The 17076-nt window shown below is 42.8% G+C and overlaps 1 protein-coding gene across 5 annotated transcripts in view; it reads left to right on the top strand.

Annotated features, from left to right (window-relative positions):
• LOC149323386 (ephrin type-B receptor 5) overlaps positions 1–17076 on the top strand; it is a 187820-nt gene that overhangs the window by 45262 nt on the left and 125482 nt on the right. Inside the window, exons 2-3 of one of the 5 annotated variants that reach the window (XM_089488875.1) lie at positions 1479–1601; positions 4582–4804. The exons of 3 other annotated variants lie outside the window; for them this stretch is intronic. In XM_089488875.1, the coding sequence (XP_089345001.1) occupies positions 1581–1601; positions 4582–4804 (244 nt within the window). In that variant the 5' untranslated portion in view covers positions 1479–1580. The remainder of the gene's footprint in view (positions 1–1478; positions 1602–4581; positions 4805–17076) is intronic. One more of the 5 variants, XM_089488876.1, reaches the window with a different exon arrangement.

Here is a 17076-nt window from a genome sequence, read left to right on the forward strand (position 1 = left end):
GGTCTTGCACCCAAGTCCCCCATCTTCACTCTGTCCAGGGTGACTAGATGTCTTAACTGCAAAGGAGGACAAGGCACCATAAAATAGGACATTCAAGAAGAATGTAGGACATGACCAAATAGAAGCTAAAAACACTTGTAGAAATGTAACTTCATGCTTCTCAGTCATGCTCAAAGTGGAAGACATTTTGAAATTCCCCCTGGACAGAAAGTTGAAATGTAGGACATGTGTTGGAAAAGGAAGACATCTGATCACCCTGACCCTGTCTCCCTTGAGAGGAGAAGGGTGGCTGGGGACCTCCAGAGGCCAGATTAGGGACCTGGCAGGGCAGAGTAGGCCAGGTGTGTACCATTCCTTGTTTTAGGGAAATTTCAGCCTTAGCCAGAACAGGTTCAATGCCAGTATCTTGAACCACCCATCACCACCTTCAACCTCTCACCACCTGTACCAAGTCACCATAGGCCCAAGTCTTAGTTTGATTCTGTCCCAGTCCATTACTGTGGACTTGTTTGTGTTACTTTTTGTTTACTACGTTTTCTGGGTTTCCTCAGACATCATGGTCAATGGCCATACTAGCTGGAGGTTTCTGGAATGTCCTTTCCCCAAAGTAACTTTTCACAGTTTTCATTGGCATCTGAGAAGCCACTGTATTCTTTGCTTGGATGCTTGTGGGGGTGGTGATGGTTTCTTTTTCTGATTCTTGTAAGACATTTGGAAAGATTAGTATTAAAGGCTGTTTGGAAAGGCAGGTATTTTATTATTTACAGCTCTTTCCTCATAATATTCTTAGTGGCTTTGCATAGATAGCCCATAAATGCTTCAAGCAGTGGCTCTCTGATCGCTTCCCCTGGGGAGACTGTCTGGCAGTTTAATGGCTCTAAAACACCTCCTCCTACCCTCCCCACTCAATTTATTCCTGCAAATCCTCTTTTCCCAGCTTTTTATAAAACCTCCACGCTGTGCACATCTGTAAAGAAAGACATTTTAAATTCATCTGGCCATACTTTATTAATGTATTTAGGTTGTTTTTTTAAATGTTTCCAAAATGGTTGTAGCAGTCCTGGAGTCTAAGGTCATGTCCATCCTGAAGAGTAAACCTGGATTAATATTCTGTTCACCCCAGAAAATCTGGGAACACTTGTTCTGTGGGGGTGGTTGGGTTAGGGGGCTTAGCATCACTAACTCACTGTTTCGACACCCTTATCAGACTAGAACCCCACAAATTCTTTGTAGGAAGCCTAAATAATGAAACTGGTAGGAAACCAATATATGTTTCTGTGTGTGTGCAGGTAGAGCTTAACTATCCACCTTGTCTGTAATTTTATTTTGCAAATCAGTAGTGTCACAGACCCCGAGGGCCCTTCCCTGTATTATTTTTTGTTATGCCTCCACAACATTTTATGGATATCTATAAAACCTGAATACATACATGCAGAATTGAAATGAAATTACTGTTTTCCACATTCTGAATCTTGCAGGTGAGCACATGCCCAGGAGGTAGGATTGGCTGTGGGTTTCTCACCTGTATATTTGAAGTAGCAATCAGGCATTTCTGAGACACAAAGCAACTCCAAGTAGGAATGGAAAAGAAAATGGAATGGGTTTGTATTTTTCTATAAAAATAACCATTTCACACCTTCCAAAACTGGAAGAGGGTCAAAACGTGTCTTACCTTGGATATTTGCACAGTTCAGGTGCTTGCTCTATATTTCATCAGATTAAAAATAAACACAATATGCACATTTTTTTTTTAAAAAATGTGGATGACTCAAAATGTGCAAATTGATAAATTGCACAAAAACATGCTTTAGTCAACAAATAAATGCATAGAAATGTTTGTATCAGGAGGATTGCATACAAAAAATAGAATTTCAAGAAAAATTGTACCAAAATGCCCTGTCTATTAAGATGTACAGAAATGCCCTTGTTGAAAAGAGAGAGGGGGGCGGGGGCTGGTATGAACTGGGGGCAGGAATTCTTGCATTCTGAGAAATGCAACAAAAAGGACTTTGAACATAATGATTACAATTTTCACATCATTAATTCTTAGTTAGCCTGTGCTAGAAGAAATTAGGAAGCAGCATGCCGATTACACAGCCAAACTGTATGGAATAAAATTCATTTAAGAACATTGTTGTTGTTGTGTGTCTTCAAGTCATTTCCGATGTATGGCGACCCTGGGGCTGAGAGTATTGACTCACCCAGGGTCACCCAGTGAGTTTCCATCACCGAACAGGGAATCAACCCCATATCTTTCATAATCCAATGCTTAAACTACTAGTCCATGCTAGATCTTTTCCAACAATATTTTGCATATAAAGACAATCTGTAATAGAAATGGGCTTTTGTACCCCCCCCCCCCAACAAGGAGATGTGCAAGTTTTTCTTTGGGATTCTGTATGTAAATCTCCTTGGGTGGGAAGAGATTGCGGAAGGCACAGTCTGGCTTATAGTGTTAAGTGTCAATTTGGCAACATTTCCCCTCTGTAGAGTGGAGCAAATTCAGTTCCTTCCAGGGCTCTGGGTGATGGTCCAGTGGGTCCTATTTAGCAGACGTGCCGTAAACTCAGTCAGCCAATAACCAATTTGAGGAAGTTTGAAAAGGTCAGTTTGGCAAGGTCAACAAAGTTTGCATCAGGTGAGTCAACACTACACTTGTATGAGATCCCTGATAAGCTTTTAACAAGAATGACATAGGGAAAACCAAATTGCTTAAAGGTAATAACTCCTACACTCTAGCCTTTCTTAAAGAATGCTGGACTTTGAACATATGATTAATAGAATCCACTAAGTGTACAAAGGCCAAATGTCTGGAGAGGAGAAAAGCTGGCCTAAAAAAGGAAGATAATGGCATTGGATAGTTTATATAAGAAGAACCCTAAGAGATCAAGAACTCCAGCTTTCTGTGTCTAATACAAAATTGCATATATTTGGAAAGGATACATAAAAATGATTATACTAGAGGAGGATGATGCATGCAAAATGTTTATGATTAGCAAAGTGATATATGATGATGAATGTGCATTAATGTATGTTTTTTAAAAAGTTAAAATGTTGTGGAAATTGCAAGATAGGGATGTCAGTCTTCTTGCATTCCTTTCTTATGTGAAATATTAATAATTAAAAAACATTTCTCCCACTTGGAATAATAATAATAATAATAATAATAATAATAATAATAATAATAATATATAAAATTTATTTGTATCCCGCCCCTCTGAGAACAATTGGGGCGGCTAACAAGTTAAAAATGCAAAACATATCAAATCCCTAGTACCCTCCCCTCCTTAAAAAGGTATGTGGAAAGATTGGAAAGATTGTGTGAAGTTTTGTGCATTTTTTGCACTTAGGGATTTTTGGCAACACTTCGTTTGAGAAAAAGCTTTCTTTTTGTATAAAAAAAATCGTATGTCTGTTTGCTTGTTAAACTGTAACCCAGCTTTGTTCCAGCATGGGACCCAAGGCAGTTTACAGCAAATAAAAACAAAGTACAGCTAAAATTGCATTATACAAAAGACAAACAATTCTATTAGAAGCACAAACTTAAAACAATTTAAAACATATTTCAGGACTCAGAGGTACGCTTTCAGTGCCCTGCAGAGCTACACAGTCCTCTCTGTAAATAGCAGAAACAGAGGAGAGATTGCAGAAAGGTCGGTATTATGGAAAAAGATATATAGACAGGGACAATCTGGGCAAATTTGTTCAGTCTGCAAAGTCTATTCAAGTTGCAGTATTTTTTTTTTTTTGGGGGGGGGGGAAGCATTTGGATTTTCTGGATGCCCACATTATTTCTGACATGTAATCATAGTCAACGTATAAAGCATGATGTATAGAGTTCATGTATAAAGCAAGTGGGAACCTCTGTCTTGCAGGTCTCATTGGCTGTTGCTCCAAGGAGTAGTCTGTTTCAGTGGGGCTTGTGCAGGAGAACATCCCATTATATCTTTCAATTGGATTACAACCCATGTTTCCGGATTGCCTAAACTTAATAACTCAAAGGGATCTTGTAGCACCTTCAAGACTAACTCAAAGAAAGGAATTGGTAGCATGAGCCTTTGCAGATTTGAGCCTATTTCCACAGATGCAGAAGGAAGAAAGAAACTGGGAGCATGAGCTTTCGTAGACTCGAGCCTACTTCCTCAGATGCATGAGGAAGGAAGAATTTGGTAGCACCAGCTTTTGTAGATGTGAGCCTTCTTCCTCAGATGCATGTTTGTGGAAGCTCAGCTTCTTTCTTTCAGATAGACTCAAAGGTGCTACAAGATCCCTTTGCATAATGATTTTCCAGACTAACACAATTGAATTAATAACTCAAAATTATTGTGAAGTCACAGAACAGAAGCAAGAATCTGCTATTAGAACAACTAGTACAACTAGTAAAGGAATTTAATTTCTGTGTAGATAAATGTTCTTGTTATCAACATGTTAAAAAACATTATATCCTGTAAACCCTCAGTAGCTGTATGGTTCTTTCCTTTGACACATTTCTACATTTGAAAACTACTGATTTCTTGGTAATATTACATGGGTTGGAGGGTTTGGGATAATGGTTTCTGTCACTGTCTTGTTTCCTTGCAGTTTTCCCTTTCATGTGGAGTTGTGTGGGGTTTGATACATGTACATCCTTGGCCCTTCTTGTCCTCCGGATCATCTGGTGTAACCACTGTTACTTATGGAAGATGCTGGAAACCCTGGAGAAGCTACATGGATCTTAGCGGCATCTTGAAGATGAAGAAAAGAGCCATGAGAATGGCTTGGCTCTGGATGGCATGCCTCATTGGTGTAGCATCTTCCCTAGAAGGTATATGCTCAGTTGGTTCACCATACAGCAGAAATGTTGAGTCACAGAGGTGACATTTTTAAAATAACTTTGTAAGCTGCTTTGAGAGGTTTTTTGGCTAAAGGGAGGGGTATTAATGCTTCAAATAAATAAATAAATAAATAAATAAATTGCTTATTTGCTAATGAGCACTTGCAGGTCTATGAGCTTTTGCAGAGCTAACTGAAGATCTGTGATCAATTGCTTTTGAAGAATTTTTTTTTCTTTTAAATTGCATTGATGGTTAGTGTCTGCTTGCTAGGCTACTTAATAAATACTTGGGTGGGAGTTGGTGAGAAGTACTTTTGAGGGGTTTTAAAAATATTTTTGATTGAATTTAAGGATTAAATATCACTCATTCCAAAAATAAAGCAGCATTTACAAATTTACAAATTTTTAAAAATAACTTCTTTCTACCCTTCGTACGCTGGTTCTAATCAGTCTTTCCTGACTTTTACTTGCTCCCCTTTAACTGAACATGTACAAACCTCTTGAATTTCCTATTCTACTAAACATAAACTTTTAGGGGTGAAACATATGGGCCAAATGAAGTGGTTTCTGGAGGTGTGCTGATTAAATGACACATGTCTCCAAAGTGGCCAGAAACCACACCAAAGCTTCACTTCAGTCCTTAGGACAGGAGCAAAAAGGAGCCAGGATAATCCAATTCCTGGTGGTGCCAGTCGGCCCCTGCATCCATGGCCTACCTTGGGAACAGGCTATGTGGACAGCAAGGTTTTGTGATTATGGCATTTTTTCTAAATGTTCACAGACTTATGTGTGTTATGATCTGCTCTAGAATCTTTCCTGGTATTGATGTCAGACTAACTGGGTGGTAATTGTTGGGGTCCTCTTTTTTCCCTTTTTGAAGATGGGGACGTTTGCCTTCCTACAGTCTGCTGGGACTTCTCCTGTTCTCCAGGAGTTCTCAAAACTTAAATAATAATAATAAAATAAAAATTTTATTTATATACTGCCCTTCTATGAACCAGGGCGGTGTACAACATAAAATCATATACAATACATACAATAAAAACAGCAAATACATTAAAAACATATACATTAAGAACATTCTAGCCAGCATGTCACTGCTGACATAGAGGGGGGGGGGGAAGAGACTAATTAAAGCCTGTGTCAGGGAATGCTTGTGTGAACAAGAGAGTCTTCAGCTCCTTCTTGAACTGGACCAGGGAGGTGGCCGAGCAGAGCTCAATGGGCAGAGAGTTCCAGAGGGTCGGGGCCGAGATGGTAAAAGTCCTCCTTGATGTGGAGGCTAATCTGGCCCCTGGAACCCTCAATAGCTGTTGCCCAGATGTTCTGAGAGTGCGGGGCGGATTGTATGGGGAGAGGCGGTCCTCAAGGTATCCTGGGCCCAAGCCATTATTGCCAATGGCTCTGAGATTACATTTGCCAGTTCTTTTAATACTCTTGGATGTTGTTCATCTGGTCCTGGAGACTTAGGCCCAATACACATGGGCACAAAGCGGCGTACCACGGCCAATTCTAGGGTTCCAGACTGCACGGCAACCGCATGGTCCGCAACCCTAGAATGTGCAGATGCCATCATCATGGTGATGTATGCGACGCACAGTGTCCGTACGTCCATGACAAGAAGAGATGTCATAAGGGCTGCTCCAGGCAGCTTCTTCCTGGCAGTGGATTATTGGCGTGGCAACTACACGGCCCCACCAACAATCCAGAGGAGAAAGGAGCCGGGGTATCCGGGGGCATGAAGCCCCAAGGACACCCCTTTTCCAGGCCATGGAGAAGTGGCTGCTTCTCTGTGGCCCGGAGGACACTGGTTTGGGGTTGCAGGGCTGCTGGTGGGATTACCTGCAGTATTTTCCTGAGTTTATTGAAATCAGCTTTCCTAAAGTCTAGAATGCATGTCTGACTATGCCTAGCTTCTTCTTCTTATTATTATTAACCTTTATTTATGAAGCGCTGTAAATTTACACAGTGCTGTACATGCAATCTTTTTACTTAGATGGTTCCCTGCCCTCGGGCTTACAATCTAAAAAGACATGACACAGAAGGAGAAAAGAGTGGTGGAGGGAAAGGGTAAGAGGTCCAGCAGTTCCTCTCTACCTCCAAGGCCTGGACCAAGGCAGATGGACTGGAGGGAGGGCTTGGCTTCATAATGGATGGTTAATCATTTTCCAAGGAAAATACATACTTCTCCTTTCTGCTGTATAACAAACTCCAAGTGAACATGATCATGCTCACCTAAGGATCCCAGCACTTGCACCCCATTAACCAGGTCATCCTTGTTGGTTAATAGTACATGATATTAGTTCTTTTATCTCCTGGTGAATTGTTTGCCTCTTAGCTTCTCAAATGTAGCAGGTCTTTTAAATGGTGATCTGATGTAAGGACAATTGCTGAGCTTGCTTAACCATTAGGCTAAGTAAACTAAAAAAAAGTGAACTCATACCAGATTAGAGAGATATTTTGTTTTGGCAGGTATAAATAGACTTAGTGTCTTCAGCTTTCAAAGGAGTAACAGTTCTTTAAAATCACAATTAGCATTGGCATGGTACAGACTGCCCCAAAGGGGTGGCATGCAGCCATCCCTGTTTGCACTGGATTGGGGCCAGGGCAACCTCACCGGCAGCCCCTGTGGTGCCCAGTGCACCCCGGCGGGGCCAGAGCTGCAGAGGAGAAAGGGGCGGCCCCTTTCCCCTCTGCATCGTTGGTGTGGCCGTTTGGTTGCAGGGCCAACGATGCGTGCACTGAAAAGGAGCTCCGTTCTGGAGCTCCTTTTCGCGCCACCACCAGCCCTCCATAAGCAGCCTGGTGCGGCGCGGAGACATCGTGCCTGCACTGCACCATTTGAATGCAGTGTGTGCATGATGTCATCATGGCAGTGCCTGTGTGAACAGGACTCTGCCATGATGCCGCTGCTGGCACATTCTAGGGTTGGGGACTGTGCAGAGGTTTCTTTGAATTTTTCTTTTTTGAAAAATTAATTAGCAGAACTGACTGGAGTGAACATGCATATGCCACTCTCTGTGTTTTTTCATGAGTTAAACCTAAAGATGAACTCAAATACCAGGCATTCGTGTCCTATAAGCTGTCTTTGAACAATTTGGAGAGGAAGAGACTTCTGTGATGGGGTCATTCACTTCTGATTTTGCATAAGAAAGTAAATGTGTAACATTTCTTATTTCTGCCCCATACCTCATATCCAGAAGCTTCACACCCAGTTTGAAGGAAAATGTCACTGGCCACTCTACCACTTCCTTCTACCACTGGCATGCAGGAAAGGAAAGGGTTATAGAATTATAGAATCGTAGAGTTGGAAGAGACCACAAGGGCCATCCAGTCCAACCACCTGCCATGCAGGAACTTTCAATCAAAGCATCCCCAACAGATGGCCATCCAGCCTCTGCTTAAAGACCTCCAAAGAAGGAGACTCCACCACACTCCGAGGGAGTGTGTTCCACTGTCGAACAGCCCTTACTGTCAGGAAGTTCCTCCTAATATTGAGGTGGAATCTCTTTTCCTGGAGCTTGCATCCATGGTTCTGGGTCCTGTTCTCTGGTACAGCAGAAAACAAGCTTGCTCCCTCCTGAATATGACATCCCTTCAAATATTTAAGCAGGGCTATCATATCGCCTCTTAATCTTCTTTTCTCTAGGCTAAACATCCCCAGACATTATTTTCAGACTTTTTTTTTAAATGTGACTGTCCAAATAATCTCGCTCACACATTCTGGTTTTGTTGTTCACACTATTTTTTTTAAATTGGAACCACATCTCTGCACATCTCTGAAGATTTTCACACCGACGCTTACTGTGCGTTAAGTGCCGGTAAAACGTCCCTGAAGCGTGAGGGTGTGAAAACCAGTTATGCTTCTGAAACGTCAGTGAAGTGTCCGCTTGCCTCTATCATCCTTGAATTGTTCACAGAGCAGCCACTGCCTATTAAGGGGAACTTTGCATTAAGAGGAAGAAGCGTGACCGGCTTTCACACCCTTGCTCTTCAGGGACGTTTTACCAGCGCTTTACCGGTGCTTAACCCATGATAAGTGCTGGTGTGAAAATCACCTCTGTGTCAGCACTCAAATAAAGATGGAGTCGATGATGCAGATGAATTTGAAACATGTTTGAGGGAATTAAGAGTTTTATCCCAGTTTATCTCAGGTTTATTCGTATGGGTTATTCACACAGCCAAGAATCCAAATATTTTAGAAATAAACAGGAGACTCAAATAGAGATGGAGTTGATCATATGGATGTATTTGAAACACATTCAAGGCATGCATCACATTCAACCCCAAGATCAATAATCCCAGGTCAAGTGTTTTTTTTTTAATTTGGCAGCCCCCTCCAAAAACTTACTTGGTTGCATTTGAAATGCATTGTGAACAACAAGGATTCAACCCACATTCTCCCGGGATACCCAAAGAGGTAAAGCAGCTAGGAAGAAATGTGAACAGAGTTACATTTATTAATTAGGCTGCCAGAGAGAACTTAATTGTAGAAAAATAAGCCTGTCAAGAATGTGAGCCGAGTTCCTGTTTATATGTCCAACCACTCGAAGAAGCTATGTTGTTGAATGCATGGAACGGGATTCTTTGTTGTGGCCTCCAAGTTACAGGATTCCCTCCCAAAGGAAGATAAGCTGGCTTCATTCCTCTTCACCTTCTGTTGGTTAGCCAAGACTGTATTATTTTGTATGACTGTTGGGGCTACTTTTATGACAGTTTTTATTATGTGTTTTTAATGCGTAATCAATAGGGATTTATGATGGAGGGATCATAAATAGAGCAAGGGAGTTTTGCTGAGGATTTAAGAAATAGGATGGTGTGTTTCCATTGCTTTTAATGATGGCTGAGAAAATGAGATGTTTTGCAGTGAGGAGAATTTGGAGGTGCATATCACTACATTTTTATATTCCACATGTGAAGCTGTTTGAGTTGGAATCTCCTGAAGAGATTGTAGAAGAAAAGGGAATCCACATCAGTTATAGAAAGCTTGGTTGCATTGACTGAAGATGGGGAAGAGGGGAAAGTAGAGGGGGGAAAGAACAGATGAAGGGCAGAAACATGGAGACCGGGGGGGGGGGGGAACCAACCAGGGAAAGGGAATTGGAAATAGAAGGGCAGAGGTGTCATGAGCAGTCCTGTTGCTGGCCCTGCAGCCACATGTGCTCACTGACCTGAACCATTTGTGATGAATGCTCATCTTTCTCTCACACATGAAAGCCTCTGGAAAAGACAGGTCAGAAAGCAGGAGCAAAGTGTGTGAGTGTGTGTCTATGTGTCTGTTTGAGAGAGAGAGACAGAGACACACACACACACAGAGAATGCTAAAGTCTGTAACAAGTGAAAAATAAGAATTATGGATGAAGCAAGGAGAAAGGGAATAAGATCAGCAAGAAAGATGGGGAAGCTGCCTGAATGGAGGAAAGAGATGCTGTGGCTGGTTCCATACTTGGTATCACCTAGCCCCATGATGGCAAACCTATGGCACGTGTGCCATGGGTGGCATGCGACGCCATTTCGCTGGGCACGGGGCAAGAGAAAAGGCGGAACGGGCGCATGCCCATTCCGCCTCCTCCCTGCCATTTTGGGCCTCCCGCTGTCTCTCTGAGACAGCGGGAAGCCAGAAAATCGTGCCTGGAAGGAGGAGAGAGTTGCGCATGTCTGTCTCCTCCTTCTCTCCCGGCTTCTCTTCGCTCTGTGTGAAAGGGCTCCATGGAGACTTTTCGCGGGGAGCAAAGGGCCGAGGAGAAGGCGGCTGGGACACGTGCCCAGCCGCCTCCTCCTCCTTTTCCCTTTGCTCCCCGCAAAAGGGCTCCATGGATCCCTTTGACGGGGAGCAAAGGGCCGAGGAGAAGGCAGCTGGGACGCGTGCCCAGCCGCCTTCTCTTCCCTTTCCCTTCTTTTGCCAGCCTCTGACGGCCCCAGAAGGGACCCTCAGGGGCCGGCAAAAGCCGGAGGACGGCCCACCGTCCTCCACCGCTGTTTTTCTGGCCTCTGACGGACCCAGAAGGGACCCTTAGCGGCCGGCAAATGCCAGGGCAGGAGCCAGAGGCTCCTCCCTCTGAAAAGGGGGCGGAAGCCCCACCCCCGGAGGGCAGAAGCCTCGCCCTGGCACTCAGCCCCCATCCTGGGGGTAGAAGCCCCGCCCCCGGCACGCGAACTGGAAAAGGTTCGCCATCACTGCATAGCCTCACTATCCTTTGTTCTCTTGATTTTTGTGGATCATCTAGATCAGTGGTTCCCAAACTATGGTCCTCTGGGTGTTTTGGACTTCAGCTCCCAGAAGCCCCAGCCAGCTTGGTCAAGAATCAGGAATTCTGTGAGCTAAAGTCCAAAACTTCTGGAGGACCAAAGTTTGGGAATCACTGATGTAGATGATACAGTCAGCAGACCATTGTGCTCTCATTTCCATTCTATTTGTTTTTCATTTCTTTGGTGATGAACAGATGGGCCAGGATAGCATGGGCCAAGCCTGTGCTATCCTGACCTGGGACAGGACCTGGGATTCTGGGTTGTGATCCCAGCCTGGGGTTATTAGCTTGTATCTTAACCAAGATCAGTCCCTGGGTTGGCACAGGACAGGCACATGTTTACATGCATGCCCGTTGCAGCACCATGGACCAGCTACTGCCATACATCCCTTAACTTCCTCCACCATCGCCACTACTGAGATGACACCCACATGGGCAGGCACCCCCTTTCCATGTCAGAGACTACAACAGTCTTATCAGTAGCATCAGTAGCACAAGCAGGAGAAGGATACACTGGGTCATTTGGTCTGCCGTTTTGCTGTGGTGTTTCCTAGAAACTCTGTGGCAAACAGCAGATCTTTTTGACCCACGCTAAGTCCCCTTTGAGCTATGATCAGACCAGGACTGCCAGATCAGAGTAGGTTCTGGCTGATCATGGCCTGGGTTATTGACCTGTGTTATTGGTCTGTGCCGTCCAAACTGGAGGACGTGAGGCCAAGGGCAACACAGGCATACAGCCCCTTTGATAGTGTATTCTAGCTTTAGAAGATCTTAAATGTATCCAACTTCTTCATTTATTCCAACTTAAAAACAAATAAATATGTAAGAGCTGTATAAACACAGCTGGTGTGAATCCACTTCATGTCCCTGCCCCCTCAGTTTGTCCTTGGCATTTGAATCCTACATTCCCTTCTTCCTCCTTCCTTGCTGTGCTAAAATGCAAGCAATACAATCAGTTTTCTTTACTTCCTCCGGATGATGGAAGTGTTGCAGTGAGCTGGAGATGCTCGCAAAATGGTGAAATATCTTATCTCACTAGTGCAGAGCTTTCTGAACTCAGGGCCAAGGTAGACATTACTTTAAACCAAGGATATAAAAATTTGATTATTTCATCCTTACATCCAAGGACAAATAATTTCTGCAGTTTTTTCCCTGTTGTAGTAAATAACAATTATTTATGAAGTGTTTCGGGAGATTATTAATGCTGACTTGTTTCAGGAAATTATTCTGCATGGAAATGTAATATTTTTTGCAATAAAAATCAGTTTCCAATTAGCCACATGTTTCTCTCTGTGCAAAATTGTTGGGGTTTTTTTGTGCAAAACGCAGCAATCTTGCACCCCCCATATGGCTTTCTGGAAGGGGGTGGAGTTCCTTGCACAAAAATGTAGGTTTTGCAGTAAAAAACACATGGTTTGTAAAACCTACATTTTTCACACAGAAAAACAGTTGCCAGAAGCCCAGATAGGTTTTTTTTGTGTGTCAAGAGTTAGTGGGTTTTGTGCAAAAAAGGAAAACAAAATAATTATATTAGGACAAAAAAAGCGTTTCTGGGCCAAAAACCCCATGTGAGTTTCTGGAAACTCTTTTTAACCATAGATTTTTTTTTTGTTTTTTCTTCTTTTGTGTGCATGTGTGCATGCACACATACATGCACACACATGCATGCAAGCACACACACACACATACACACACACATTGCAGAAATCTAAAAAAAGGGGGCGTTTCTCAAATAGTTTTTTAATGTCACAAGACCTTTCGAGAGCCCAGCAGATTATGATACGCCACATAAAAGATATTGATACTCAATATTCTTTATCTTCTGCTTGTACCACCTGCTCTCCCATTAGCCTAGGGCTACAGTTTAACTCAGAGAAGGAGGCATTTTATCTGCAAAACCTGACTATTCCAAAGTACCGAGCTGTGTTCTCTAAAGCCAGATTTAATGTAATTCCTTCAGCACTTCTAGAGGGTCGGTTCAAGGGAATCCCCCACCATGAACGGGTTTGTCCCTGTGGTGATGGTTCTATTGAGTCGTTAGAACACGTCTTATTCTTTTGTACCTTCTATAAAGACGAGAGGGCAAGATTAATCTGTCCCCTCCTGCTCAAGTCTCCAGGCAGATCGAACAGTTGGTATATGGAATACCTGCTGAACGATACTGAGAAAAGTAAAACGGAAACAGTGGCTAAGTTTCTTTGTTCGGCTGTTAAAACACGCAAGACTATGAGTCAACATAATTGAACAGCTTGGCCTTTTGCAACTTGCACTTATCTAGGCTCTGTGCCTAAGGCCTTGTATTATACACTTTTTTTTTTCTCCTTTTAGAGCTTTTCAGTTAAAATAAATATAAATTTCTATCCTTTGCGCAGGTTATGAATATATATTCCATGATTTTATCTTTAAAAGTCCGTGTATTTTAATGTTTTTAATGTTTTAAACACTTTAAATGCTCTATATGTTTTATATTTTTATATATATTCTGATGTTGATGGCTTGTTGGCTGAAATAAATTACTGATTGGTAACCTGAACTGTAAAAAAAGGGGGGGTTGTTACAAGATGGCTTTTTACTTTTGGAACAACCTGAAAATAAAAAAGCTGCCGCTTTTTTCTGCTTTGCGTTCGGATTAACTTCGCGTTATTTCACTTGGGCAGTCCCTAGTGTGACAAGCTAACCAAATTTGGAAGTTTGGTTTAAATTCGAATGTACTTTAAATCACATTTAACTCCCATTTTCCCGTGGGATCTCCCCTAGTGTGATAAAGGCCTATGTCACATTTGTATTTTCCTTCTTGTTCTTCTGTTCTTGGCCTCCTATTGCATTGTAAACTGATTTTCTTAAACAGGAATAGGACTGAACTAGTTCAAATAAATTAAGTTACCAGTCAAGTTGAGTATTTTCTAACAAAGAGAGAAACATGTAAAAATTACATTTTAAATTAGTGCAGTTGACTAAAGTTGGAGGTTGAGTATTAATATAATTCCAGCATTATTTAGGTATGATTTGATGAATCAAGCAGAGTTAGGGTTGCCATAAGGCAGGACCTCCAAACCGGGACAAATGTAGGAGAAATGTAGGGCCACATTTTCAAATGCAGGACACGTTTTTTAAAAATGGAGGACACATGAAAAAACTGATATTTTTTTTAAAATGTTAATATAAATGCATGTTTCTTAGGCATGCTCAAAATGGAGGACATTTTGGCATTATTCCTAGACAGAAGGCTGAAATGTACTTCTCTTTCTGGCCAAACACCCCCCCCCCCCAATTCTATAAGAACATTTCCTACTCCCAAGCAGGCATAGCATTTGCAAGATCACAGGCAGTCCCTTGTGCCATTGCAAACTACATTTCCCACCCCCAGGCAGCCATAGCATTTGCAAGATCACAGGCAGTCCCTTGTTCCATTGAAAACTACATTTCCCACTCCCAAGCAGCCATAGCATTTGCAAGATCACAGGCAGTCCCTTGTGCCATTGCAAACTACATTTCCCACCCCCAGGCAGCCATAGCATTTGCAAGATCACAGGCAGTCCCTTGTTCCATTGAAAACTACATTTCCCACTCCCAAGCAGCCATAGCATTTGCAAGATCACAGGCAGTCCCTTGTGCCATTGCAAACTACATTTCCCACCCCCAGGCAGCCATAGCATTTGCAAGATCACAGGCAGTCCCTTGTGCCATTGAAAACTACATTTCCCACTCCCAAGCAGCCATAGCATTTGCAAGATCACAGGCAGTCCCTTGTGCCATTGAAAACTACATTTCTCACTCCCAAGCAGCCATAGCATTTGCAAGATCACAGGCAGTCCCTTGTGCCATTGAAAACTACATTTCCCACCCCCAGGCAGCCATAGCATTTGCAAGATCACAGGCAGTCCCTTGTGCCATTGAAAACTACATTTCCCACTCCCAAGCAGCCATAGCATTTGCAAGATCACAGGCAGTCCCTTGTGCCATTGAAAACTACATTTCCCACTCCCAAGCAGCCATAGCATTTGCAAGATCACAGGCAGTCCCTTGTGCCATTGAAAACTACATTTCTCACTCCCAAGCCTTCTTAGCAATTCCCCCCTTCCTCCTTTTCCTTGCCCCCTCCAATCCCCCCAAACCCCTTGCCCCCTCTTTTTCCCAGGTATGTCTCAACTTAGGAGGGATTTATGGGACAGATCCAAAGCCTTTTTTCTTTTCTAATGGAGGCAAAGCCTTGAGAAGCCCTGGACCCCTGAGAAGAAGAGGAGGGGGGCTTAGAGAGAGGAAGAAAGAGAAAAAGAAGATGAGGAGGGGGAAGAAAGGAAGAAAAAGGAGAGGAGGAAGAGGAGGGGAAGAGGAGGAGAAGAAAAAAACGGAATAACAAGAAGAAGAGAAGGAGGGGAAAGAGAAAGAGAAAGAGAAAGAGGGGAAGCAGCTTGCCTGAGTGTAAATTCCTCCCTGCTTGGATGTTGCCCAAATAAGGAAGCAGAGGGCTGGCCAATAGAGGCAGGGCAGTGCAGCAGACCCCGCCCCTGCTGGTTTCAGTCCTCCTCCTGCTGCTCCAGGCATGCTTCACAGGCAGCACTCTATAGAAGGCAGGCAGCAGCCCTGGGAGCTCAGAGTTGGGCAGCCACCCGGGAATGGGGCGGGGGCGGGACGGGACCGGGCACGTCCCCCAGGGGGCGGGAAAGTCCCGTCCACCACCGTGAAATGGCAACCCTAAGCAGAGTGGCCAGATATCTTCCTTTTTCAGGACACATCCTACATTTCAGCCTATCATCTAGGAGGAATTTCAACACATCCTCCATTTTGAGCATGACTAAGAAGCATAAATTTACATTTTTATGAGTGTTTTGTAGCTTTTATTTTTCATGTCCTAAATTTTTCTTCAATGTCCTCCATTTTGCAGTGTCCTGCCCTCCTTTGTGGTTCAGACATCTGGTCACCCTGGAACTGAGGGCCAGCTAAAGAGCTATTTTTTTTTTTTAACTTTTCCTCGCTGTTTCTTTACCCAAAGCCTAGTTTTCTTGAATGTTTGCAAAACTGCTTCTTGCTATTTCTTAGTCCCTCAGGGGTGAGGTTTAGTTCACAAAATACCAAACATATAGATTAAAGAAGGAGGGATGTTACAGAGATTATAAGGGAGTGGGAAAGCAAGCAAAGGGCTCTTGATGGGGTGGATAAACAATCAGATTTTAAAAAATTAATGCAGCTGTTTCCTTCTCTTCTTAGCTCAAAATAATGACCGGCTGTGGAGAGAGAGGAATAAAATCAAGGATGGCCTTTGCCTGCTTCATTCTAGTAAAGCGCTCAGCATAATTTAAATGGCAATTTTAACATAAACCTAATGGTTAATTTCCTCTTTCTAATGTAAATGCAATCAAATTAAATCTTTCGACGTATTAATGATTAACTAAACACATTAAATCTTTCCTACTAATTTTCCTATCTCTGCTCTTCGAGATGACTTTGGTTGCTTTGCCATTCAGCCCTTTTCAAGCTTTGCTGCAAAAGTGGACTGAAAAAATAATTCTACCAGATGCTTTTGTGGAGTCCAGTCCACTTCATCTTATGTCAAACATTCATTTTATGCTAGAATAGTTTTCTTAGTCTCAAAGGATTTCATTATATTTGTTTCTCTTAAGATGGTCTTTTCCCTTCTTAAGCACACCTCATATAATCCTGCATTCATTCTTCTCTCTTTGGCCATTTTTATAGTGGCACTTTCCTTCCTGGTCTTAAAGATCCAGAGTGTTAGCAAAGTGCAGAAGAAGGGTACTGAACTAACAGTTTGTTGTTGATGTTAACTGACTTTGAGTCGATCCCGATTCATGGTGACCCCACAGATGAGACATCTCCAAGACCTTCTGTTCTCCATTGCTCTGCTTAGGTTCTGTAAATTCATACCCGTTACCTCCTTAATAGAGTCCATACATCTAGCATGTTGTCTTCCTCTCTTTCTGCATCCCCTCACCTTTCCCAGCATTATTGTCTTTTCCAATGAGTCATGCCTTTGCATGAGGTGGCCAAAGTATGACA

Source organism: Sceloporus occidentalis, unplaced genomic scaffold (genome assembly GCF_023333645.1).
Source record: "Sceloporus occidentalis isolate IW3139 unplaced genomic scaffold, rSceOcc1.0.p SCAF_1, whole genome shotgun sequence".
Classification (NCBI taxonomy): Eukaryota; Metazoa; Chordata; class Lepidosauria; order Squamata; family Phrynosomatidae; genus Sceloporus; species Sceloporus occidentalis.